General features: G+C 44.2%; 1 protein-coding gene across 1 annotated transcript in view; it reads right to left on the bottom strand.

Annotated features, from left to right (window-relative positions):
* The window catches only part of LHFPL6 (LHFPL tetraspan subfamily member 6), a 135,393-nt gene extending 115,263 nt beyond the window's left edge, over positions 1–20,130 (bottom strand). The window contains exons 1-2 of the mRNA XM_054271745.1: positions 20,029–20,130; positions 17,035–17,594 (exon numbers count right to left, since the gene is read on the bottom strand). Coding sequence (XP_054127720.1) covers positions 17,035–17,419 — 385 coding nt within the window. The 5' untranslated portion in view covers positions 17,420–17,594; positions 20,029–20,130. The remainder of the gene's footprint in view (positions 1–17,034; positions 17,595–20,028) is intronic.
* Between the last annotated feature and the right edge of the window lie 5,012 nt (positions 20,131–25,142).

Raw genomic sequence — 25,142 nt, forward strand, 5'->3', positions numbered from 1 at the left:
CACAAAGCCATTTAATTATGGCAGCAAGGAGCTCAACGGGGTAAAATTGCCTTGAGAAACAGTCTGCCTTAGCTTGAGAACAACAGTGCAAAGTCACCATCAGCTCAGGCTGCACACAGTATAAATTCCCATCTGCCTCAGAATTGCCTGGAAGATTATCCTTTAGTCATGAACTACTGTAAGGAAGCATCACAGGACAGCTGGGTCAGTGGCTATGCTTGAACCTAAGACTTGGAAGGCCTCCATTCAACACTTCTGTAAATATAACCTCCAATAAGTTTCTAGCCTCCTAACTGTAAAAGGGAAGACTATTCCTTGCATCTGTGCTGAGGCACTGAGAAGATAAAGATTTTTCAGAAAGATACTTCTATAACTTACAATATAGAATTCTGTCAATCAGCTTTGCCAGAGATTACATCAAACTGTGTACTCAAATAGTGAAGGAAAAAAATAATTATGCAGTCTTATTCTCCCTCAAATCTCTCCTATTTTTCCATGAGTTTTGCCCAACTCATCCACCTCATAGACTGATTAGCTTCATTAGAGATGCAGCTGTCTTCTCAGTTTTACTTGCGAGCACTTGAAGGTAGACTGCGATAAAAAAATCTGATTGCAACTTGTGAATTCACATTCAAAACTGCTGAAACCATGGTCCTGTGGCAACAGTTGCTTACCATTCTCATTTATCCACTGTTCAAGATCTCTGAAAACCACAATACCAGTCCCTTTGGTTTACAGCAATCCCAGTCTATTTCCAAAGTGGACTCATATTCCCAGTTTGGAAACAGCACCTCTCACCATGTTTGAATGACAGAAGACTCTCCATTGTCCTTGTGTCCTTGTGTCTTCAGAGGTTAAGAAAAATCTCTGATATTTTAAAGAGAATCTAAGTAGTCTGGACTTAAATGGGAACAACCACTACCCTACCACCTTAGTATGCCACCACTTCCTTAGCAGCATACTAAGGAATGCTTGCTGGATATGGCATAAAGTACTTCAAAGAGTGTCCTGGGAGGAGAAGGGGGAAATGTGAAGAGGAATCAAAGAGATTTCATGAGAGAGACATGAATGGTTTCCAGATGTTAGATAAAATCCAAGTCACTGTGCCAATGGATCAGTACACAGGTCACTAAGTTCTGAATTCAGAGGCTAGTGAAAGTAGTGGAGATTGTTATGCTCTTGCCAAAGTCTAAATTAAGACAATTCTCACAAAGAGCAAGCCAAAAAATATAAAAAGTTAGTGGAGAAGAAACAAATTAAGTCCAACCCCCCCTCCACCCCAAACTTCATATCCTCCTGGGTCTTCTTTAGCTTTGGCTTTAGTGTTTGCAGTGGCAGCTGATTCTGTGTAGATTCTCTTTATTATTTACTTTTGCCATGTTCACTGGGTATTCTTTCCAGAACAAAAGTATGGCAAAAGATTTGTAGTTTCAAAACTAATTAAACAATTATCTGAGGGTTCCTCTCCACCTAAAAATGATGGCCAGCTTCACAACAGACAGGCTACACCATCCTTCTGTTGGGAAAGAGAGACACCCTTCTGCAAACACAGAGTCTGTCATATCTTCCTACAGGTACTTGGTGCTATTAAAGCAAAACCACTGCTAATCCCTCATTTAGGTTCTATTTCATGTAACAAATAGAAAGCATGATTTCTGAAAAGGCATCCTATTTGATCTGATGCTTTTCACACTGGATCCTAACAGCTTTCACTGAGGCTGAATTAACATCTTTTGAAATTTGTAAAGGTTATTGCTGACCTATTTAAAACAAAGACAAACAAACTAATAGGGAAAAAAATTCATTCTGCTCTCTTATTTTTACTACAAAGACAGAGAGTCACACAGCCTAAAATCACGACCAGGTATAAATTTTGACCATTCTCATGAGAGCCACTGAGATGAAAGCATTTGCTTGCTGAGCTTCATTGGCTGAAAAGCACTTGACTGAGTACATTTAAAAATGCTGCTTATCTGAACTGTTTCAAGAGATTAGTTTGCATATTTAATATGTTAATGTTTCACAAGTAAGAAGATTTGCAGTGACTTATTACAGGACATATAACTTGGCAGAGCCCTGAGTCATTTAAGCTGGTACCTTAGTCACTAAATGCCAGCAACACTATTAGACACCACCTCAGAGTCTGTCCATGGCAGTAAGCCAGTTTTGCAGATCCTCTTCCAAAATCCAGTTTAGAGTCTGTCTTTCAGCAGGATATTTCCCAGTGGTTTATATTTTCACTGTCACTAGCATGTCAGTAAGAGTGCATATCTTTTGAGCTCTGATTAATTTTGCCTTGACACCACTGAAATACCAAGTATAACTTAAACTCAGGTTTTGAAATGTTCATCAGTTTTGAAATATCCATAGATTGCATATATATTAAGGCCTGTAAGTACTCAGAGACATCTGTCAGGATCCACGTGGCATTGGCACTCTTGTTTCTCTCTAGGCCCACAGGGTCAAGTGATCATCAGCACTGATAATGAAATGTATCATCTTGAAGCAAAAGGATCTGGCCTTCTATTAGAGTCCTCTAAGACAAAAACATGAAGATATAACTCTTCTAAGATATGCATTAACTTTAATTCTCAAATAATATTTTTACTATTTACTCCTTCAGAGCTGCCACTGGCCACATTGGTAAAAAAAATTCTCTCAAAATATTGATGTCCCAAAAAAAACCAATCACAGAATCACAGAATAACAACCATTTGCTAAGTTGGAAGGTACACACAAGGATCATTGAGTCCCCTCTTAAGTGAATGGCCCATACAGGGATCAAAAATCCTGTGTCTTGCATAATTAGATCATAATCATAATGCGATTTCTGTGGTTTAAACCTCTACCATTATGCCAGGTATAAAATTTATAGGAATCTCCAGACTTCAGGATATAAAATGCTCATGAATTTTGTGGAAGAGGAAGAAACTTCCCCCAGAGCAATTTTATTGCTGAACAGTCTGCTACACTGTACTAGGTCTGCTACTTACACTGTCACATTTTGTGCTGGAAACACCAAGATTCTGTACTTCAAGGCTTCATGCTAAAACAAAGAATAATTTGTATTCTTCTATTCAGCTTAGTAGGAAAAAAAGCTCACAAAAACTATGAGCTACACCTTCATCCATAAACCAGCCAACCAATGTACTCAGCCAACCTGGAAAAACCAAAATGAGCTTTCAGTCCGTAGCCAGAGGTTCATGCACTGAAAACTGTGCTCTGGAAAGGCCATTCCCAGAAGAAAGGGTGAGGCCATCTTTTCCAGCCAGACCCAAGTCAGGGCTGATTTCAATGGCACTGTGACAATTTGCACTGGCTGGGTACCCGGCTCACGTTTCCGAAGGGGCAGCTGGAGCACACAGACCCTGCAGCAGCCACTGCCCTTCAGAGACACAGGGGATGCTTGGAGTCACTGCCACAAAGATCCCCTTGCTTTCTCGGCACAGCCAAGCCTCCTCCTTCTCAGGGAACTCAAGACACTGATTGAGATGTGAAGTACAGTCAGCCTATCCACCAAAACATGTTGTGCCAGTGGGATTGACCAGTCCCATCTCATGGGGAACCACCAAAGAAGGGGGGTACCTTGAGGAAAATTCCCAGCAGATATTCTCCCACCAGAAGTACAGAGCACAATGGTCTCTCCTGCAAAGAAGGTGGGGAGCTGTCCATAATCCCCAGTTTTCCTGAGGTGTTTAAGAAAAACCTGACTTGTTTCAGGATCCTCAAGACATTTGGAAACCCTTTGCCTACAGGGGCACTGTGGAGACCTTAAGGTCTCCAGGAGGAAAGCAAGATATTCCATTAGTAAAACTGAAAGGACAAGAACCAACACCTTCTAAAGGGCATAAGGAAAAGTTTCCTCAATTGGAAGTCTCATTCTGAAAATAATTTATGGTTTCCCAAGCTTGGCTGCCCTTGCCTTGGCAGTGAGGTGCAGATCTGATGGTCTCTGAGTCATCTCAGAATGCAGAGCTCACTTTTAAGAACTTTTAAGCTTCACTTTGAATTAATTTTTAATTAGGTACTTTTTAAAATTTTACTGAGAAACCATAACACATTATTTTTGGAAGTTCAGCTTGGCAGAATGAAAAAGGGCTAGCATTACACTCTGCAAATAAAGACCTTTTAGAGTGCACCTGAAAACCACTTATACTTTGGCAAAACCACTCATAGCTGTAAAAATCCGCCGAGTATCTGTCTGGAGAAAGTGTCGCTCTGCATGGGAGACAAGAGATGCCAGGCCCGTGCTGGGGTGCTTGTCTTGCCTCACCCCACCTACCAAAAACTGAGCATCCAACACTAAAAGAGAAAAGATGCTGCACTTGCTGTCTGTATTCCTATGCTCATACACACACACACCTTCCTACCATACCAACCTCTTCATCTGTTTTTGATAAGGAAACTCACACAGACTTGCTAAGCAGTCTGGGTTTCAGGCTTGTCTAACAACCCTGGGTCATCAATCCAGCAACAGTCCACTAGGTCTGCTTTTAAAATGAAGCTGTGATTAGCTTGAAGGAAATAAAATTTGCCTCTTACAGCAAGCTCTCTAACTGCACTTTGACAGTCTTCAATGATACAGAAAGGGAAGCAGCTCATTTTTGCTGTCATACGTGAAAAACACTTGCAAGCTGACCTGGCTTCTCATATATTACTTTTGTACAGAGATTTGCAACAGTGTCTGAATTGTCTTCCCCCACCTGCTCTGCCAAATTATTATGGTACAAGCACTTCAGAAAAAAAAAGCACAATTGCTTGAAATTACACTAGAGTCAAATGTTGATAAAAAGGTGTCACAGAGGGAATGAAAACTAACTGCTGTGAAATTTAATGAAACCCACTGTGTGCCAAGGGCACAGGCAGCCAAATTGAATTTAAAAAAGTGCCAAGCAGAGAAGCTTGTAATCAGACTAGCCACTATGTTAGATGAGATAAGCAGAATGACTTTTTTCTATCACTAGATCAAAACAGACTGCAATTCTTATGCATGAGATGAAAAGTTACAGTATTTATCTTCTCAGCTTCCTGTGTTCTTAGCACCGGATCTCTGGCTTAGTGGCATGAAATGGAATTTGCCATCTCCACTATATGGCTTGTCCTAGCCCTTGCACAGTTCTTTCCTGACAGTTTTTATTGCAAATTGTTATGGAAAAGAGGAACAAGATAATCAGAGCTGTTACTGGCTCAGCATAAATTATCTTCAGTCATGGTGTCCCTTTCCACAGCCTGGGCAATGAAGTCAATAGAGGGGAATAGGAAATAGAAGATAATGCCAGCAAAGGAGAGGGACTCTGTTCCACGGTGCTCACATGGAGAACAGTTGCCAAAGCATCACTCCACTGCAGCCTGTGAAGGAATCATTTTACTTCTTAATTATTATAACAACATTAATTTGAAACTGTAATAAGAAAAGCCTGATCTCCCAAACAGAACTACTTGTATTCATTGCGGGAGTAATCCCTCAAATTCTGGGTTAAGGATAGGGGACAAAAAAGCTGTGCAGTCAATTTTTGTTGGAAAAAGTAATAGTGTAGCTTCAGGAGCTTATCAGTAGTCTTAGCTCTGGACAACACAGAGAGACTCAGAGTCTGCACCTTTACCTCACTGATGAATTTTAACATTGCAACCTGCTTGAACTTGTAGCCTGGCCCAATTGGCCAGATTCTCCTTTTAATGGCCTGCTGGTGCAGCTGGAATACTTTCTGGAGAGAAAGTTTCTAGCAAGAGAGATTTCCAGTACTGAACAAAGCTCTCCAAAGCCAGCCATTGTGTTTCTTTTAAAAGGATTTCTCATAAAAATGCCATGACTTTTACCACAACCTCTCGATTTTGCAGAATGTGCCTGCAATAGTTTCAGGGCTTGTCTTGGCTGTAAAGAGTTTTATGCCAGTATTTAGTACCATTCATCATGTTTTCACTGCTGTGCCAGAAAAAGAACTTGAAAACTAACAGAATTCCTTGAAATCTAAAACACACTACAGCAGAGAAGCCTTAAGTTTCAGATTTTCTTGTGCAGAACCCATGCCACATCTGAAATACCCTCTGGAAGTCAGCAGTACCGAAGAATCCATCTGCCTACAGGTATGGCAAATGGAGTTTTACAAGGAGGTGAAGCTCCTCTCCTCTCACAACCCTTTCCATTCCCTGCTTCCCTACCTGCACATGCCCCTGCCTCTGACTGCTCCCTCCTCTGCTCATACCTTTCTGAGGATACAGCTGAAGTAAAAGGGCTTTTAGGGGAATAAAGGTCATCTGAACTTTACCCCTGAAAGTAATACATTTGTCACTTGTTACTAAGCCAACATTTAGAGGTCTCCCTTTACTTACTCCTCCACAAAGCACACAAGAAATGGGTCAGCATCAGTTCTTGTAATAGTAAAAATAAAATTAACCCAAATCTCCCTAATTTCCCCATTTGACTTTGTTTCAGTGAGGACTTTTTTGGAGCAGCACCTGCCTCTGCCTTTTCCCCTATCACAAAGGATTTCAAGAGTTTAATGCATTATAACAACAACCATAACAGAACCAACATGGTACACCTGGGAATGTCTGTACAAATTTGCCAGACAGATTGTACTAATCTCCAAATGACATTCAAAGCTCATAGTCATGTAACAGCACCTGGGCCAAGTCAGCGCAAATTTTGAAACAAATACATTTCCTCTCACAGATACACTCAAAAGGTCCCTCAACATCACTCTACCCTGGTTTCTATAAATTCCCCAACACAAAGCACTTTTTAGTACATCCTAGTAACCATTCTCAGTGACTGGCATTCAGCTGTATTGTGCCTGACCTGAATGACTTGTGATGCTATGAATATCAAGTTTGCTCTCAATTTAAAAAAAATCTAAAAGTATTCATAAATAGGCTTTCATTTGTCTGCAGACTTGGACAAAACCCTGGACTTGTGAAGAAGTCAGGCAGTGCACTCCTCAGAAGTTTTAAGGCCATTTCTATGTTAGCAGGTTTCATATCCTTTCACAAGGTGCTGTATTTCAGAAGCAGCTTGTTATTCCAGATTGACCATTCATGGCTTTATCTCAATACTTTCTCACTTTGCATTTATTAGAAAACTGTTCTTCTCAAATTAACAATACAAATTTATATTACAAAGGCATCTTTATTGGGAAACAATGCAAGACAACTGAACTGTCAGCTTACAAAAAAAAGGGCCAGATCTTTACATTAATATAGAAACTATGCTATGTTTATCAGAATTCTGTATTTTCTGTATTGGTTTAGCTACAACTTCCTGAAAAACTCACTTGCTTGTCAACCTAGGATATCTGCTTAATTCTCTCTGAAGCTCTTTGGATTCTGCTACAAGACAAAATAACAATGATTTCTAATCAGTTATTGTTCAGGTTTTCGTTCATTATAATTTTTCTTCATATTCCTACAAACTACTGCCAAGATTACATAAAAGTCTGTTCTCCTAGTAAAGAACTGTACTGAAAATCAATTCAAAGTGGTCAGTCCTCATGAAAGATTGGTGCTTATCAGGCTTATGCAAGAAAATGTGGACTCAGCTCATGTTACAGCAATCCTCTCAAGAAAGAGTTTTGTGCTAAGGTGTTAGTCCTGATGCAATTAATATTCTATACCTGGGGAATTAGGTAGAATCTGGTATCGCAGGGAGGTCTCTGCACTGTCACACAGCAGCAACCTCCTCCCAATCCCTCTAGTCACAACAAGTAGCAACAGCACTGAGCTCCAGATCCTCTCTTCCCCTGGGCTCCACTGCGGAATGCTGCTGCTGATTTCAACAGGTCAGGCTCTAAGGAAAAGCCAGTCTGGAGGGGGGAAAAAGTCTGCCTCTGTTCTCAGATGTACCTGTGACATCAGGGGACTGACAGTGGAACAAACAAAAGAGGAGATCTAATCAAGCCCAGTGAATCAGCCTTATCAGCAGCATTGTCAGGGTGCAGTGACCATGCCAAATTTTTCATGCCTGAGAAGATGCAGGACAGCTTCTAGAAGTGATCTGTCAAATGCAATATTGCCCCTCTGTCCTGTGATGTCTTGTGGTGGCAGAGTCATCCCAAAAACAAGGCAAGGATCCTTTCTTGGTTCTCTGTGACTTAAGGCCCTCTTCATATGATCTGAATGTCACTTAGGACCTCACACTTGCGCAGCATAAAAAGCTTAACATCACTGAAGTCAACAAAGGTGTTCCACAGAGCCAAAGGAAATCCTTGAGCAGGAAGCCAGCCAACATGATGGTCACCACAAGCTAAGCAGCTGTGGTTGCAGTTTTGCTTGTACAAATACACCCTGTGTTTATTAATTACACCACATTCCTTCCTAATTGCTCACTGCATGGAATCAATACACTGGCTGCTCTTGAGTTCTACTCCTCACTTCCTTGAAATGATGGAGTTTGAAAACTGCCTTATTTTAGTTTGTGAAGCCAAAGTTCTTAGAAGGCAAAAATGTGTATTGGAGAAATAAAAGGATGTGAGCAAGGAAAAGAAAATACAGGTTGAATACTATGAAAAAAAAATTCCATGTGTGGTATGCATGGTAAGCTGAGTTTCCTAAGAGAAATAAGAAAAAAAATACAAATTACATAAACATTTAACACCAGACTGGACAAAATCCTGGAAACTACACCATTGGGAACAATTCTGTCCTGTCTGTAGGCCCTATGACTTCACTCGCACTGGAAAATATTGAAACATTTTGATGCCTAAATGCAGTTGCCAGCAATATTCAAATATCCATTGAAATATCTCAGGAAGCAAAATAAGCCAGATCTTTCAATGCAGAAACAAAATTGCTAACTCTAATCCAGGTTCTTCTCTAATCAACACCAATGTAAAGGACCTGAAAAGAGGTACATCTGAATTTACTCTGACTCCACACCACCAAAATAAATTATTTGGTCCCCTGCCTCACATTTTCTGAAGTTTCATTAGGTTACACAAGCAAAACCTTTTGAAATTAAAAGTGTCACAGAAGTGCTGAGCACCATTGTTTCTTTCTAATAAAAAAGCAGGAAGACTGAACTTCATTCTACAGATAAATAAAACAGCACCGTGGGACTTCTTTAGATCAAAAATTCTGTTCTTAATGCAAAATTCTGCTTAAACGCAACACAGCTGAAGCAATATTCAAAATATCACTTTTATATTCAACATTAAGACAACAAGAGAAGTAAAGAGATTCTTCCCAGTAGTTTCTCAATATCTTTTTTTTTTTTAATACATCAGAATTTCCATTTTAAATGTGGTTCCAAAACACCTAAAATCTTACTTGCAGAATTTGCTCCAGGCTGAAACTCTGCATGGGGCTTTTTCTTCCTCTGTATTTAGTCAAAATTTATATTAGGATTAATGTAGTTTTTTAAAAAACCAAAATGAATATGTATTCAAAACAATTCAGTATAAACAAGTTAATTCAGTGGGGTAGCTCTTCAACAAGAAAGTCATCATGAGAACCACACCTGTTTTAGACTAATGTCAAATCCAATAATCCTAGAATAGAAATAGTGATGTAATTTGTACTAAGTGTCACTGACTTCAAAGGACACACAAAAATGTGCAGCCTGTAAGGGCCCTGATGCTTTTTTAAGGAAGATTTTGTAACACAAGAAGAGTTATCTGAAGTAGTTGAGAACAGAATTAACAAACTAAGACAGCTAAGTATGAAGGCTACTCTCCACATCATTTGTCTTCAAGTTACATCCCCTCTGTTTCAGCAGCCTTACAGCCCCTTGCCTGCTCTAGTGCTTGTGACCTTGCTGGCAGGGATGGCCTCCTCAGAGCTACTGATTCTGCACCTTAGGACCAGTAATGTTTACTACTGCTCCTTAATTGCTAACCAGCTTAAATTGCAAACTTTGTTAACCAGGTTTCCTTCAGTGGGACTCTAGGGAAAATCTCACAAAAACCTGTGCTGTTAGATCTGTCAGGGCAGCAGCCTTTAGCAAGGCAGCAGCAGGAACTTCTGAGACCAAGGTGAAGGCAACCATGCAAAACAGTATAATCTCTTGAAAATATACAGAATCTAAGTCTGCACCTTTCATTACCTCTTTCAGGTAAGTACCTGCTAGCTGGATTCCTTATCAGTCAGACCTGATGGCCCATGCATTCAGGAAAGATTCAAGTAATGCAAGTCCCTACCTAATTAAGAGAGTAGGAATCTACATAATGTCCTTTATAAACTGAAAGAGGGCATACATTGCATTGGTTCATATATTACATTCAGGCTTCAATCCCAAATTTGTCTCATATTTTAACTCCTATCTGAACACAGCAGAGAGAGAGAGCTGGCTTATCTTCAATAAAACATATGCTACAGAATCTTTAAGATAATTTCACTGTCCAAATTCCCTTGTCCTGAACTTCCCTGCCTTACTTATTCTGGACTCCAAATATAAATCCAAGAATTTGACTCTATGCTGTGCCGCGGTATGTGAAGATGCCTTGTAGTGCTGAGAAGCAAAGATTGAACATTGGCATAAGCAGTCAGAGGATTCAGTTTAGCAAGTCAAAGTCTAGCTGAAAAGGGATGAAGCTGCAAAACTATACACTGCATTTAATCCTTTGGTAGATTGCTAAAGAAAACTGGAGAAAGAACTAGTGTGAAACACACCAGCTACAAAGCAGCTTCCATACAGGTTGTTCTGGTAAAGAAACCACAACAAAGCACAGCTTAAATGGATTAAAAGCAACCTAAGTGTCGGATCTTAAAAGAAAAAAAAAGACAAAATATTCCTTGAGAAAGCATAATTTCGCAATGATATATTCTTGGTGCTACATTTTTAACATTTGCATTAATGATCTGGAAGAAAAGCAGTCAGAGTAATTCACCACAGGAATAACTTATGGAGATCAGGCTTTTCTCAAACTTAATTAAATTCAGACCAGAAGTTTTTTTTTTCTCAGCGATACATTCTAGTTCAAACTGAAATTATATGAAGGCTGTCCCTGCCCTATGACCCATGCTGTTGCAGACCTCAGACTAAGCAGTCACAATGTTCTCTGCTGACTTTATTATTGCTGAATCAATGAGACTATGACATGACACACAATCACTCACTAGCAACTTTTAACAGTGTCACTTTTATTTTCTCTTCTTCTGTTACCTTGGTGAGGCTTCTTGTCCTTTCATTTGCCTCTCTTGCACTGTCTAAATGTGCACACATATGCTGGAATCATACCCAGCCTGTAGCTGGTCTTTGTCTAGGATGAGGATTGCCCCATCATGTGTTTACAGGAGCACAGCAAAGTCACTGAAGTTTTGCATCAAACAAAAGGAAGGTGTGACAAACAGCCCCAAACAGCTAACTTGTAGGTCAAGAAGCGTGTGACAGAAGCAATGACCCTGCTTTGCCTCCTCCCCAAAAGTTAGCCTTTCAAAAAATATTTTTAAGCTGAAGAGAATGAAAGAACAGGACATTTTTGCCTTTTTTTTTTTTATGTTTGTTTTATTTCAGGTGCGAATTGCAGGAAGAGATGGCAAGAGTATATATACGGGGGAAAGGATGGAATTGCTTGGGGGAATCACAAAAGAGTGTGGGGTCACTGTTTTCTTGACAGAAGTCCCTTGACCATCTCAGATCTTCTCTGTTCCCACAAGGCTTTTCTCAGTTACATTTTCTCCCTATAGGGAGCAAATTATGCTGATCTGAGTCCTCCAGGCAGAAAGCAGAAAGCCTCACTTGAGCTGTCAGACGAAATAATGGTTACTGGTCAGGGCCTTTTCCTCCAGCTGCACAAAAACCTTTCCCAGAGGTTTCTGGTTCCTGTAGTCAACTGGAACTACTCTCCCCAGAGCCCCTTTCTTAGCCAGCCTCAGAACCAAGACTGTTTTGTTCCACTTGAACTCCAGAGCTGTCTTTAACTGCCAGCCACGCTTCTTGAAATACAACTTTGTTTCAGTGACTCCATCTCTCCCAAAAGCTTCTTCTTATTGTTTTAACTGTTTCCCCAAGCAAATCCTTTGAGGAAGAGCTTCTTTTCATGACCCCACAAGGCCACGACCTAGTGTTCTTTCCTCCTCATCCCTTACACTTCAGTATCATCTCACCTGCAAAGTCAGATTTGGCCATTAGTTTGCCATTAACTTTGCAGATTTTGTTTGGACCTGTCTCCTTAGAATCTTTAGCCCAAAATTGCAAACGTTTTCTCTGAGATTTCATCACAGTCAACACAGAACCAAAACATCACCTCACACTCTACATTCTCCTCATCTTGAGGGATCAGTCCATATTCCTCTGCACCCAGCAAACACCTGCCCTGAGCACCTTATGGGTGATGGAAACTATGATGGCCTCTGTTGGCACACAACACTTGGAGAAGGATTCTCCAGCAATTTCAGGTACTCCTGAGAGCATTTTTCATAAGGCCACATTTTATTTTCTGAGACAAAATCAGAAGTTGTTAGGAACTGTGTCCCCTTTTTCTCAAATGAAAAACGCATCTTTCACCACCCCCTGCTCCAAGAGATCTCCAGACTTTTTAACCAACAATTTGAAGGACCATAGTTTCAGGAGTTTCAGCACTTCCATGAGACACAAGGGAAATAAGACAGAGAAAAAATGAGAGGAAGAGTAGATGCTGCTAAAAACTTTGTTCATTTAATGAAAGGAGTAGCAAAACTTGTGCTTCGTTAGAGTGCAATCAATGAATACTACAGATGACAGTAAACATGCCAGGTGCTGACAGCCACATGGCTACCCCATAATCATGGAAAGGCTTCACTTCTCACAAGGCACTCAGAATCAGGGTCATAGTGTCAGGTTCAAAGAGGTGTCTCAGATTATTCCATGCTTTGTTCCCACAGATCCATACCCTGAGCTTGGTTTAGCTGTTCTACCCAGCAAAAGGGAGTTCTGAGCTAGTGAAGTTTTCATTCCCACGTGCTGACCACTTTAATGAAAAGCTTCATCTTGCCAGCGTAATGCTTTTTAAATTGACCATCCTTGCAGTACTTGTGCCTTTTGATCCACTGCCTCTCATAAAACTGGCTAACCTTTAAGTTCATTATGTTCTTAAAAATATTGCTATGTTCTTAAAATCATTGCTCTGCATTTAGAGAGTGAAACTATTCACCAAATTAGTATGTCATATCTGAGCTACCTACCTTTAAATTTCTAGTTCCTCCATTTAAGCGGAATTGACTTGCCATGGCACAATGAAAAGAAGATCAATAATTACAGACTCCAATTTGCAATAGATTTGTTAAACTTCACTCCCTGCTGTCATATCCTCAATAGTTATGGTCAAAGCTACATCCTTACAATCTGTTCTAGCTACACTATATATGCCTCAGCCTTCCAAACACACAAAGGAAACCAGCTGGAAACACTGTACTTAATGTTATCAGTGAAGACTGTATCCATCTACATGACTGTGCCCTCAAGAGGTTACAGACAGCATAACTTCCACCTCAGCTGTCATTTCTTCGAAGCAGTCCAAGAGAGACGTCCAGGAAGCATGGTCTGAGAGACCACAGCAGCGGTTTTCCAGCTGTGGACTGGCATCCACTGCAGCAAAGGCTAGCTAGCCTTGGGGAGTTGGACATTTCTTGTCACCCACCACCAAATTGTCTTAGAAAAAGCTAAAAGTGTCATTTTTCATGCAAGCAGTTGCTGTAATGGCTACAGAGCTGCCACATGATCATGTATGGGAAAGGAAGCGGCTCCCACAACTACAAATGGGGGGAGAAGTCTACAATGCAATCTTTCTAGTAGGAACAGAAACTTGGCATGTTTCATCCCAAAGTCACCTTAAAATGCATGTATACTCTGTAGCCAGGATCATCTGAAATAGCAAATACAGACTAAATACATAGGAACAAGCAATATCCAAAGAGCCCTTCTGACTCTGCCTAGATCTGCAATTTCTTGCAGGTTCTGCCATTCAACTTTTATCAGAAGAGCAGATTTATGGTAAAAGGACTCATGAATAATTCACTCCCTTGAGCTGCCACATGCAACTTGGGGAAATCCCAGCTATAAAACCTTGGCACCATTTAGCTAACACAAGCTGCACTACTTTTTTACAGGTGTTATTCCACTGACCTACTTGGAGTTATTCCTCCTTCACAGCGCTAGAAGAAAAGGATCAGGCTGCTTGCCTACCACCTCTGGTAAGCAAACTTCTCTGCCACGTCTTCATAGCAGTAAAAATGCTTCTAGTGTTGGACTAAGTTTTAGCTTTGGCTCACTACAGCTTCAGTGGCTTGTACATCTTCTCTGCTCTTGGGCCCCCATAATAATCCATTATTTGTTGGCTTATCTCCTCCTCAAGTCTGTGTTTTTAAATCATGTTGAGAAACTTACTTGGATCCTAAACAAAAGGAGCACAAGTAAAGCCATAAACTAGCTACACTGAACCTGTCTTTATGCTGGTTTCTAACTTCAAGAGAAATATGGTTTATTCCAACACTCATCCTCTGCCATTGGAACAAGAGCACAAGCAGGGTATGGGTGCAGATGCCTCAAACAAAAAGAAAGTGAAACCGTTTATCCACCTCCCTGTCTAACACAGAGGATGAATTAATAGCATCACTCAGTGGCTGCTTATTTTCCTAGGCTTTTCCTTATATAAAGCTAGGTGGGAGTTCTACTTCACAATTTATAAAAAAAAAACAAAAACAAAAACAAAAAAAAAAACCAAAAACAAAAAAAAACCCCAACATTTATAAGGGTTTTATTTGATTAGATGTCTATGTGGAGACCAACTAAAATGACAACTGCACTGCCACCAAGCCACAGTCAAAGCCCACATCATGGTATACAACTACACCTACAACTGCATTACAGGGAACAAAGAGCTGGCATTCCCTGTTTGTAAATAAGGTGAACAGCTCACGGCTATCTTGACATAAAACAAGATAATAATTATAGGGCCTAAGTTAGACATCTGAGTAAATGTAGTCATGTTATTTAAACAATTAACCTACACTGATTTATAGCAGCTAAGCATCTGATGAGGGATTAAGAAACTCCTCTTTACCCTAATATGTCCCTTCAGTTTATCCATATTACTGGCTTTCACCACCTGGCCTCTCCCTTGTGCCCCCACAGGTAGGTTTTAAGCAGGTTAAGAAATGACAGTCCTCACTTTGGTCTTTTCTTACACACTTCCAGCAGTGCTGAATGAAACGCGAGACAACCATAAAAGCCAGTAGAGGGGAAAATTAGACATGCTGCGTAACTAATTTCTGAACTGTAAGCAAAGTTGTTGGCAATTTTCATTTCATATCACAGGTTCACGTTTCTTTGAACTGCCACCTACTGAGAACAAGCACTAGCTGCTCATGCCCTTCCAGGCAGGATGGGATGCTGCCTGGTCAGCTTGGACAAGCACAAGAGGTTTGCCATGGTGTGCTCTGAAGGAACCTCTCACCTCCTTCCCCAGGAGCCACCATCCTGCCTCAGAGAAGGGTGCACGCCTACTGCTGGAGCTGCTGTGTTTGCTGGGGTGGCTGTAGGCAAACAGCTGTGAGCTGGCCTGCCAGCCCTGCTCCACAGGCACACGGGGGAGCGTGGTCACGAGAAAAGGGCCAAATGCAAATTAAAACCAGATGAGCCGAGACAGCAGTTGGAAAGAGGGGGTGGTTAAATCCTGTGACGGCTCTAAGTGAAAATAGTCAGACAAAGCGGGCTTGCAGATTGTCACCGAACTGAGAACCTCCTCCACCCCCAACTGCCTGGCTGGAACTGTATAATGGAGCAGCCCAACCACAGCTCCCAGCAGAGTTAACTCTCCAGCAGCTGCTGCACTTTCAAATTGTCAGACAGATTAAACATGGGAATGCCTGTGGGTCACAAAGCTGAGGGAAGGGTGAAGTGATAGGGTCAGCTTGCTCCAAAGTGCAGAAACTACTCAAAAATTTGGAGACAAGACTTCCTGTGGCCAGGAGGGAGTTACACTGGTGTCGTCTGGCTGAAAGCTTGGCACAGGGCCCTCTCCCAGCCTCAGCTGTCCTCACCAAGCTGGACAGATAGTGGAGTTTTTGTCTTGTGCTTCCTTATAAGCTGCAGTCGCAGTATGTAACCAGACTGCCCTTGCAGGGCAAGAGCCTGTTTGGAGGGGAGAGAAACAGGAGTTTCACTACAGTCCAATCCTTTGGGGCATGAGCCAGGGCACCCAAAAAGGCTGGCACCTGCACTGCTTCAGCACCCAAAGCTCAGAGAAACACGTTACCTTATGGGGGCAAGTGCGTGTGTGTGGTGGAGCGCTTGCATCAGGCAAAAGTGAGTGCCACTGATCCACATGTCACCGATGACAAGAGGGTGATGATTTACTGGGAAAAGTGCCCTGTAAAAAGCATGCTTGTGGATCTTACTTATTGGCTCATACCCTTCAAATACTCTTACAGTTACAAAGACGCCACACAATTACAAGTTGGAAAAAGGAGCGGAGGTAATTCTCCCACACACTGTCTAGCCCATGGAGCCAACAAACCTGTGGCACCATCAGCAGGCGGCATGGGTCAGCCAGCCCAGCAGGGCTCCTCCCAGGAGATGGTGGGCCACCTCCACAAGGGATAAACAGTCCACACTTCAAACCTGGGCCAAAGCTTGTTGCCAGATACGTGCAGCTGCAGAGAGCAGAGTTGGAGGGAGCTCTGCCAGTAATAGAGGTAAAAAGGAGAAAGAGAGGTTGCTCTCACACAACACAGCCTCTCCTCTGCCAAACCACAATGCTTCATGTGGATCTGTAGCCCACATGCTTCTCCAGGTACCTCCAACTCAGCTATGCTGTGCTGGAGACTACAATCCACAAAACTGCTGAGAAGATGCTGGCCCACAGGAGTCGACTTGCCACGCAGCTCTCAAAGGTCACACAATGACCAGACAGGGACTTGAGCACAAGAGACCACAGGCCACTGTGTCTTTGGGCCACATTCAGGCAGCTACACAAGCAGCTCAGCCCTTGAGGGAGCCAAGTGGTCTCCCTTCTAGGAGAAAGTTTGAATCACCCCCTTCTCTTCCCAAAGCACCTGAAGAGTCTCCACACGAGCAAACAGACAGCCTGGACATCCCCATCCCCTCACCACAAGAGCACTTACCCCCCAGGAACTGGATGCCTCCTGCCACCCTGCCCACAGTCCTGGAGATGAGCTCGGACACGCAGCAGCCCATGAGCGCTGTCAGGGCCACCAGGAGCAGCAGCCCGCAGCCCAGGCCCGTCACCACGGTGCAGATCCTCCACTCGGCGCTCGGGATGGCCTGGAAGGAGGCATAGCGGCCACACTGCTCCACCATCACGGTCATCTGGCGGCTCTCATCCCGCACCGGGTAGGAACACCTCCGGAAAGTGCCGAAGGAAACAGACTTCTCCAGCTGGGACCCCAAGAGCCAGTAGGGCATGAAGAAGCCAACACAGGAGGCAGCAGCGCAGAGGAAGGAGAGGAAGGCCCAGACGATGCCAGCACAGGTGAGGCTGGAGGCCATCTTTGTATCTGCTCCACGATCCCTCAAGATGGGAAGACACAAAAGTAACTGTGTATTTTAGAGGCGCTTTATGGATAATCCGGAATCTCTCAGCCTTGACAAATCCTCACACTGGGAGAAGCTCGGATCCTGAGAGCCAGGGGGATATTTCCTCCCATCATGAAGTCAAAGGTCCCTAATTAAATAACAAAACACAAAAAAGGAGGAAAATACAAGTTCAGTAACACTGACATTAGAAAAGAATATTTGTCTGCCAGAATGTTTTTCCTTCCTAGAAGACTTCTGAATCAGATATGTCACTTTTCTGTCCCACCCTTGCAAGCAGACCCTACAATCGCTCTCAGTGACACCAGCTTCTGTGGTCAGTGTGATGGTGGCAGCCAGCAGCCCAGCTGGAACAGGCTGCTGTGCACATCCAGGAATGCTCTGCAGCCACCTTCAGGGGTCTCCTGTGTACTTGCCTCACTTTTCTCCACTCTAAGTCCCGATCTTTCCAGTACTGATAGAAAAAACAGATAAGGTTTTTCTTATCCTTAGTTGGCTAGACCTTCCTCCTACAATGCCTCAAGAACGTACCTCACTTTATAGATGGTCCTGCAGCTTCAGTGCAAAACCACCCACAGCAGCTAAGGCATTTCAAGCTCAGACTCTTGAGATACAGGTAAAATTTATTAACACATCCCCAAAAGAAGTGATATGAGATGACATTTTTCCCAGCACTCCAAGTTGCTTGGCATCCCTGCACAAAAGGAGCCTTTTATTACTTGATGTCCCAAAGTGCCAGGAACCCAAACTCCAGGTGATCTTCTGGTAAGTGAAGACATTGCCACATCTTTTGGATTCACCCCTACACAACCTCAAGAGCACACAGTTAAAACACAGAAGTCTCTCTTAATATTCCTGCTTGCATTCAGCCCAGCTCTTCCCAGCTCAAATCCAGGGGCCATAACCCCTTTGTATCCTTCTCAGACAGCTCCCAGCCTCTCAGCTCAGTATCCGTGTGCCCAAGTGCATTTGACTGACACAGAAACCTACATGCTGTTCCCAGAGGCTGCGGGTGTATTTCTTGTTAAATTCATGTTGGATCATTATTCTAACTGCATTTGTAAATTTATGATCATTTCTCACAGTTGCTGCCAAATTAATTCTGATAGCTATTTACAGGGGCTTTTTCTTCTGAGCGTGATTAGACGCCAATCAGTGAATCCAATTCATGAAAAGGCAATAAAATGAACACTACTTCAGCACAAGGAGGGAACTTAGAGAAAGTCTGTACGTGAAACTAGCCATGTGCACTACACAAAAGTTTTGTTTACTTTTAAAACACTAAGAAAAGGAAGTCTCTTCTGTAATATTAAAAAGGCCTATACTGCTACTGAAGAAGAGTTCACCTGTCTACCCGTAACCTATCCACAGAAATATCTTTCAGCCTGCAAACTGCCAAAACCCCCTGGGGATAAAAACTTGCCAGAGAGGCATGGGGGGGACACCATTTCTTCAGAAGCATCACCTAGAGAAGGTTCTGTCTGTGTCTTGGCGTGGCACCAAAAGTCTAAGCCAAAGTGGGTCACAGCACTTAGGGGAGATCATTCCCTGAATCGCAGCAGGAGGTACGTCTGGAAATAGGGGACAACATGGAGAGTCCCAGGGTATGACCCCGCAAATCCTGCGGCTCCAGCGGGGCAGCAGCTTAGGCTCCCTGGAGCCTGCCAGCTCACAGCCTGGGCGCTCTCCCGGGAGGCGGGCTCACCCCTCCGGCCCCGAAACCCCGCTCCCCGCCCTCCAGGGGTAGGAGGGGGCGGCCGAGAGATACGGCTTCCCCCGAGGGAAGGCGGCGGCCGGGAACCAAAACTCGCCGGGGTGATGCCAGGGAAAAGCGGCGGGCGAGCGGGCGCAGCGCCCGCGGAGCCGGCACGGTGGGGGAGTGCCGGGCGGGGTGCAGGGGACCTGGGAGGGACAGGGGATCCGAGAGACGCGGGAGGAGAAAGGATTGTGGGGACAGGGGGTCCAACAGGAGCAGAACGGGAGGGAAAGTTGATGCAGCCGGGGACGGGCTGGAAAGGCAGAGGTGCCGAGAGTGTGGGGAATCCCAGTACCCAAGAGGACGGAGAGCCGGGAAGCTGCGGGGCCGGGAAGGAAAAGCGGTCCGGGGTGGCAGGGAGATAGGGGAAAGACGGGGGCCCGGGAGAGGAAGGATTCGGGAAGACAAGAGGATGAGAGGGCTGGGAATCCGAACAGGGAAGGGAACCTAGAGGGTCCGGTGCAACGGGCAAGGATGCGGCCAGGCTGGGTGTCAGAGCAGGGAAAGGGAAGGCAGGAGAGAAAGAGGGTCCGCGGATGCAGGGGATGTGGCAGTGCAGGGTGGGGAGGGGTCGGGGAGGGAAAGGACGTTCTGAAGGCTGGAGGATCCGGACTCATGAACGTACCGGGAGCGACGGAGGGCAGGGGTTAGAGAAGAGAAGGGGGTGCAGGGGGTCCGTGAGGGGCAGGGGATTCAGCCGCGCATGGAGTGCGGGAGAGGCGGTGTCTGGCAGGAGCAGTAGCGGCGAAGGGTCCAGGAGTGCCAGGATGGGGGCAGGCGCGGTGCCGGGGAGCGAAGGGCTACTTACGGACACGCCGGGCGTGGAGGCTCCCGCCGCGGCTGCCGGGAGCACATGGGCGCGGGGCCGGCGGGCGGTGGCCGCCCCGAGCGACTCTACCGCGGTCCCGGCGCGGAGGCGACGCGGGTGCTCCAGGCGGGCGGGACCGGGAGCGGGACCCTCCCCAGCCCGGCCCGTCCTTTCCTCCGCGCGTTCCTCTCTCCCCCCGCTCGGTTCGTCGGGAGGCAGCGCTCTCCGCCGCCTCTCCTCCCCCTTCCCCGCCACCGCCTCCCCGGGCGGGACCCGCCGCGCTCGGCGCAGTTGCGGGGCCGCGGCCGGGGCCGGGGGCGAGGGGCCGGGCGGCGGCGGCAGCGGCGAGCGGGAGAGCGGGGGCGCCCCCGAGCCCTCACGGGGCGGGGCGGGGCGGTGGTCCCGGCCCGCGGGGTCGCTGCGGGGGTGGGTCCCGCTTCCCGAGCCCGCCCTGCGCTGCCACGGGGGATTCTCGGGTCCGGGGCCGGAGCGGTGGTCCCGGGGCCGAGCTGGTGCGGGGGCGGGGAGCGCTGCGGCGTCGCCGGGCTCGGCCGCTCAGTGCGGGGTGCAAGGGGCGGTGAAGCCGGGGACGGAGAGGAGGAAAGAGCAGGAGAGGAGAGGGGGGAAAGACAGCGAAGAAGGAGTATTGGAAGGAAAGGGAGAAGGCTGCAGTCCTTACATGGGAAAATATGGGCTAATCTCCTGATGGTGTGCGTGTGATAAGAAATGTGTCTGTCTCTGCATGCGAGCTGCTGACCCAGCATTTTGATCGCAACAGTTCCCGAGTTGGTCTACAGCGAGAGTAAATGTGATCACAGTACCAAGCAGCTCCTCCCGGATGGGTTAGGTCAAGCGGAGAGACAGCAGCTTCAGCCCTTTCCCAAAGTGTCTTAAGTGGGAAAGTTTTGAGGAGCTTTTGCCTTCTGCACAGATACCCTCTGGAGAAAAAGACATTTCCAATTCTGTTTTTAACTCTACGCCCAGAAACGTGAATATATTTCTCAGATACAAGACAATTTTATGACAGGTTTAAATTATGTCAGCACCAGACATGCAAAATCTCTTTGGTAATGTTTCTTTTACAGTCCTGGCATGTAATTTAAACACCATTCATTAATATTATTAATGCTAAATGGAAGTGAGGTTTATTGCACTCAGTCTGCATTTACACCATTTAATAGTAACAGCAGCTATTTTCAGAATTGAATTACAAAGCCACTTTATTGTATTTTTAAAATTAGACTTCCATTTTTTTTCCCTGTAATGCGAAGTCTTAAAATCAGAATATTACTGAAAATGCATACTTTCTCAAGGGATAAGAAATGGATTGGAAAGTATCTAGCATGATCAAGTTTTCCACCCTAACATTTCAAGTGTATTTAAGGAAACGTGCTTCAAAAAATCAAAGAAGTGGGTTAAATGTAGGCTGAATGCTAGAATATATGCAATAAAATACTCCACAAGGAGGACAATGAAGGCATAACCCCAAAGCAGCCGTACCCACAGCTGAGTACCCCTAGGCTACATCCACCTACTATACATCTATATTAGCAAGTAATGTGGATCAATCTAGTGTTGGATCTCATCGTGTTGAGGGCCTAAATTATGTTCACACTTTTCCACAGCTTTTTCTTCAGTTTCACTCTAGGTTGGGTCTGTGAACTGAGGGCCCCATGAGAACTCAGAGTGCATCTGATGCACTCCTGGCACCTGTCTTCTGCTATATTACTATCTGGATCCACTCTGTGTACTCACCTCTGCTGGGCAAAATAAAACGTGGTAAGTGAGGATGATCTGGAGATTCACTTCAAAAGCACGCCCTTGATCCACACCAAAACATGAAAGTGGATGTGCCCACGGGGTGTCTGACAGAAAGGGAGCTGATATGACTTTCCCAAAGCTGAGAGCTGGAGCCTGCTCCACAGCATACCATTCCAGCATCCTCCCCTCAAATCACCTTTCTGCCCGGTGCTGTGCCTCCACCCCCAAGCATGCATGAGCTCTCAGGTCTCCACTTCTGCAAGGAGCTGTGCACATTCTGGAGAGCGTAGACGATCCTTGTTTACTGCTCACATGCCTTCACTTGGCTCAGTGTGGTGTTCTACCCCTGCTATTCATTTTACCCATGCCTGAAATGACAGGGATACTAAGCCAGTACTGTGTCAATGGAACTCTGCTCTCGGTGTAAGGCAAGAGAAGAATTGAGTACTGTTATTAAATAGTTGTTTAATTGTTTAAAGACTGAGGTCTGTCATTCTTTTCTTAGCCAAAGGCCTGGGTTATAATGAAACTGTGATAAATATGTCTAAATTAGGCATGTGTTGGGATCAGACAGGGGTAGAAATTGCCTGGCATTAAAATGACTGTGGAAAAACTTCTGTTTCACACATGGAAACTGTTTTTCAGTTAAAATTGGCATTGGAAGCCTAGGGAGAAGCAAACAAGCATGAATTTATTCATGCAATTTATCTCTTCCATGGTATATGCCAAGGTCCCCAAGTCAGTGTTTGCTTTGCTAATGGCATCTCTACAGCAGTTCATTTATTTGCCTTATATGGCCTGTACATTCACTCCCTGAGCTGCTGCCATTCTGCATTCCCTCATGGAAACTGTACATTGAATTCTGCATCTCTCCTGAAGCATCTCATTTTGCCAACTGTCTCTGAATGCCCCCACAAGCTGGCTGCATGGCTTAGTGGCTTGCAGGGAAATAAGCTTTATTTCATAATTCATTTTCTGTCCAGGGAGTTTTGTTTTGATTAGGAACAAATTAAACACATTGTGTATATAAGGTAACATCCAAACTCCCATTCCATTTTCTCCTAATGTTTAAAACTCATCATGCTTCAACTGTATCAACATTTGATTGCCATTTCAGGATCATTGTGCATGGAAGTACTTTACTTGAAAGTTAGCTGAAATATTTCTATCCCAGTCTAACCTGTTCAAAAGAAAAGGGGAGCTATTACATTGTGCTTTAGGATTCACAGTCTTTCTCGCAACCACAAAAGCAGATACCTCCTCAGAATATAGCAATACCAAAACACATGGTCCCCATGGTCTTGTCTATACTGAAATAGCAGCTAGTTTTAAAATTGGTCGTGGTGTTTTGAATTTTAAAAGAATCCACTTGTGAGAAATCTCCATAGTTAGTCAAGGGAACCTGAACTGCAGATTACCCTCTGCTGCAAGCATTGAAGTCAGACAGAATAGTCAGAAAACTACCCTAGCAGGGAGATGGAAAAATGCTTATAGATTTTACCATTTTGCTTCTCCTCAATCCATTGACTAAGCTGCTGTTACAGCTGGGGCACTACAGACTTGATGGAGCTAATCAGCACAGCAGAATAAAGACAGAAAATCCTGTCACTGTACCTAAATCAATCCTGGCTAATATACACATCACAGGCTCAACCACAGACTCTCACTACAGTATGACTCGTAAGACATCATAATATGCCATAGGGGAATATGTATGTTCCTGAACCCAAAGGAAAATGAAGCAGCTACCAAACCTCCACCTCATTCTTCAGTCTTTGACCAGAAAACAAACCAAAAGAGTTTAATATTTCAGGTCACCATCTGTTTTCAGTTGTGTGGTCTGCAGGAAAGTGATCACACCAACATGGTTCCGAGCATCTCACAAAACTGGATCTTCAGGTCATGTCTGTACTTGATTTTAAATCAAAAAGGAAGGTATAGGTACAAAAATAGACTTGAGGCTATGTACTGGGAGCAACAGAAAGTCAACCCAATTATTCAAATGCAGTCACTGAAAACCAAACAGACAAGTACTGTTAGAGAAATAACCTGATAATTAGTACATTTGCCTGAAATTATGTCCAATCTTGCAGCAGCTAGGAAAAAAAATCAACTAAATAGACAGGAAAAGAGAACCTGAACTCGAACACCTGAAAATTTTTCAGAGGAAGGTAAGAAAACAAATTCAAGTGATCAGATCCTGTCCATACGTATGGTGTCCAAGTCAAACAAATTGCATTTTTTCTACGGTGGGTTAAACTAGACACCTGGGGTTTTGAGCTAAAACCAGACCTAAATCTTGGCCAATAAACATAGCTCTAACCAAAAGATCCTCTCTCCACTTCTATTTTAATACTATCCTATCATCAACACTTATTTTTCTGGTGGTTCTAATAGTGATAAATTTTGTGAATTCTCTTACTAACAATCTATAACAAAACTTGCCATATTTCTGAAAGACAGTTGTCTCACACAATACTGTTGTTGCTAACATCAGTCTTTTAATCTCTGGGTGCACATAAAAGTAATATGTCAATGCAAAACAAAAGAGGAAAACAATCTTTATTATTTGCCATAAACCCTCCGTATGTTGTTTCATCTTTATGAAGTTATTACTTATCATCTATTATATAAAAGCCACCAGGTGCTCTACATTTTGCAAGGCTCTAAAATAGTAGCTACAGCTATTGATTTTTCTCTTTTGTGTCCTGTTCTTGACAAGGCTGGTGGCTGTGGGAGAGGCCAAGGAGGTTTATTCTGCCCCAGCCCCTCGGCTGAAGGGAGGAATGCCTGTCCTGCCCTTGCAAACACGGCCAAAGGGACTGAGATCTGAGATTAAAGGTCCCAGACTCATCCTCTTTTACCAGGGGATTGTCTTAGCCCTGCACAAACTCATGAAAAACAGGTCTGGTTTCAATCCTAAATTTCCACTATTCTTAATTGGACTTTTTAAAATGAGGAACACCTGGATGATGAACGAGTGATTTCCCAGTAAGGAACGCTCATCTACTGGCAGCCTGCTCTCTGTGCGTGTAGACCCAATACAAATAATGTAGTAGTGGCATCTTACTTTCAAGTGGGACACCTGTCTATCTTCAGATGCTGGCAAAGATGCAGGGAAAGCACTAAGAGCGGGTCTCGCCGCGGCGCTTCCTCGCACTGAGCGGCGGGCGGGTTTGGAGACACGGGTTTGTTTAACGACACGTGCAACAGAAAGAAGATTTTTGTTTTCCCTTTAAAGCCTCAGTCTGTGACCAGCTTTCCGCAGGAGGCCACAGTTGGCGCGCAGGGCCCGGCAATGATGCCCGGGGCGGCGAGCGCTGCGCTGCTCGACAGTGACACTCGGTGGGCGG

Source organism: Melozone crissalis, unplaced genomic scaffold (genome assembly GCF_028551555.1).
Source record: "Melozone crissalis strain CALT ecotype California unplaced genomic scaffold, PUWL_Pcris_2 ptg000013l_1, whole genome shotgun sequence".
Taxonomy (NCBI): Eukaryota; Metazoa; Chordata; class Aves; order Passeriformes; family Passerellidae; genus Melozone; species Melozone crissalis.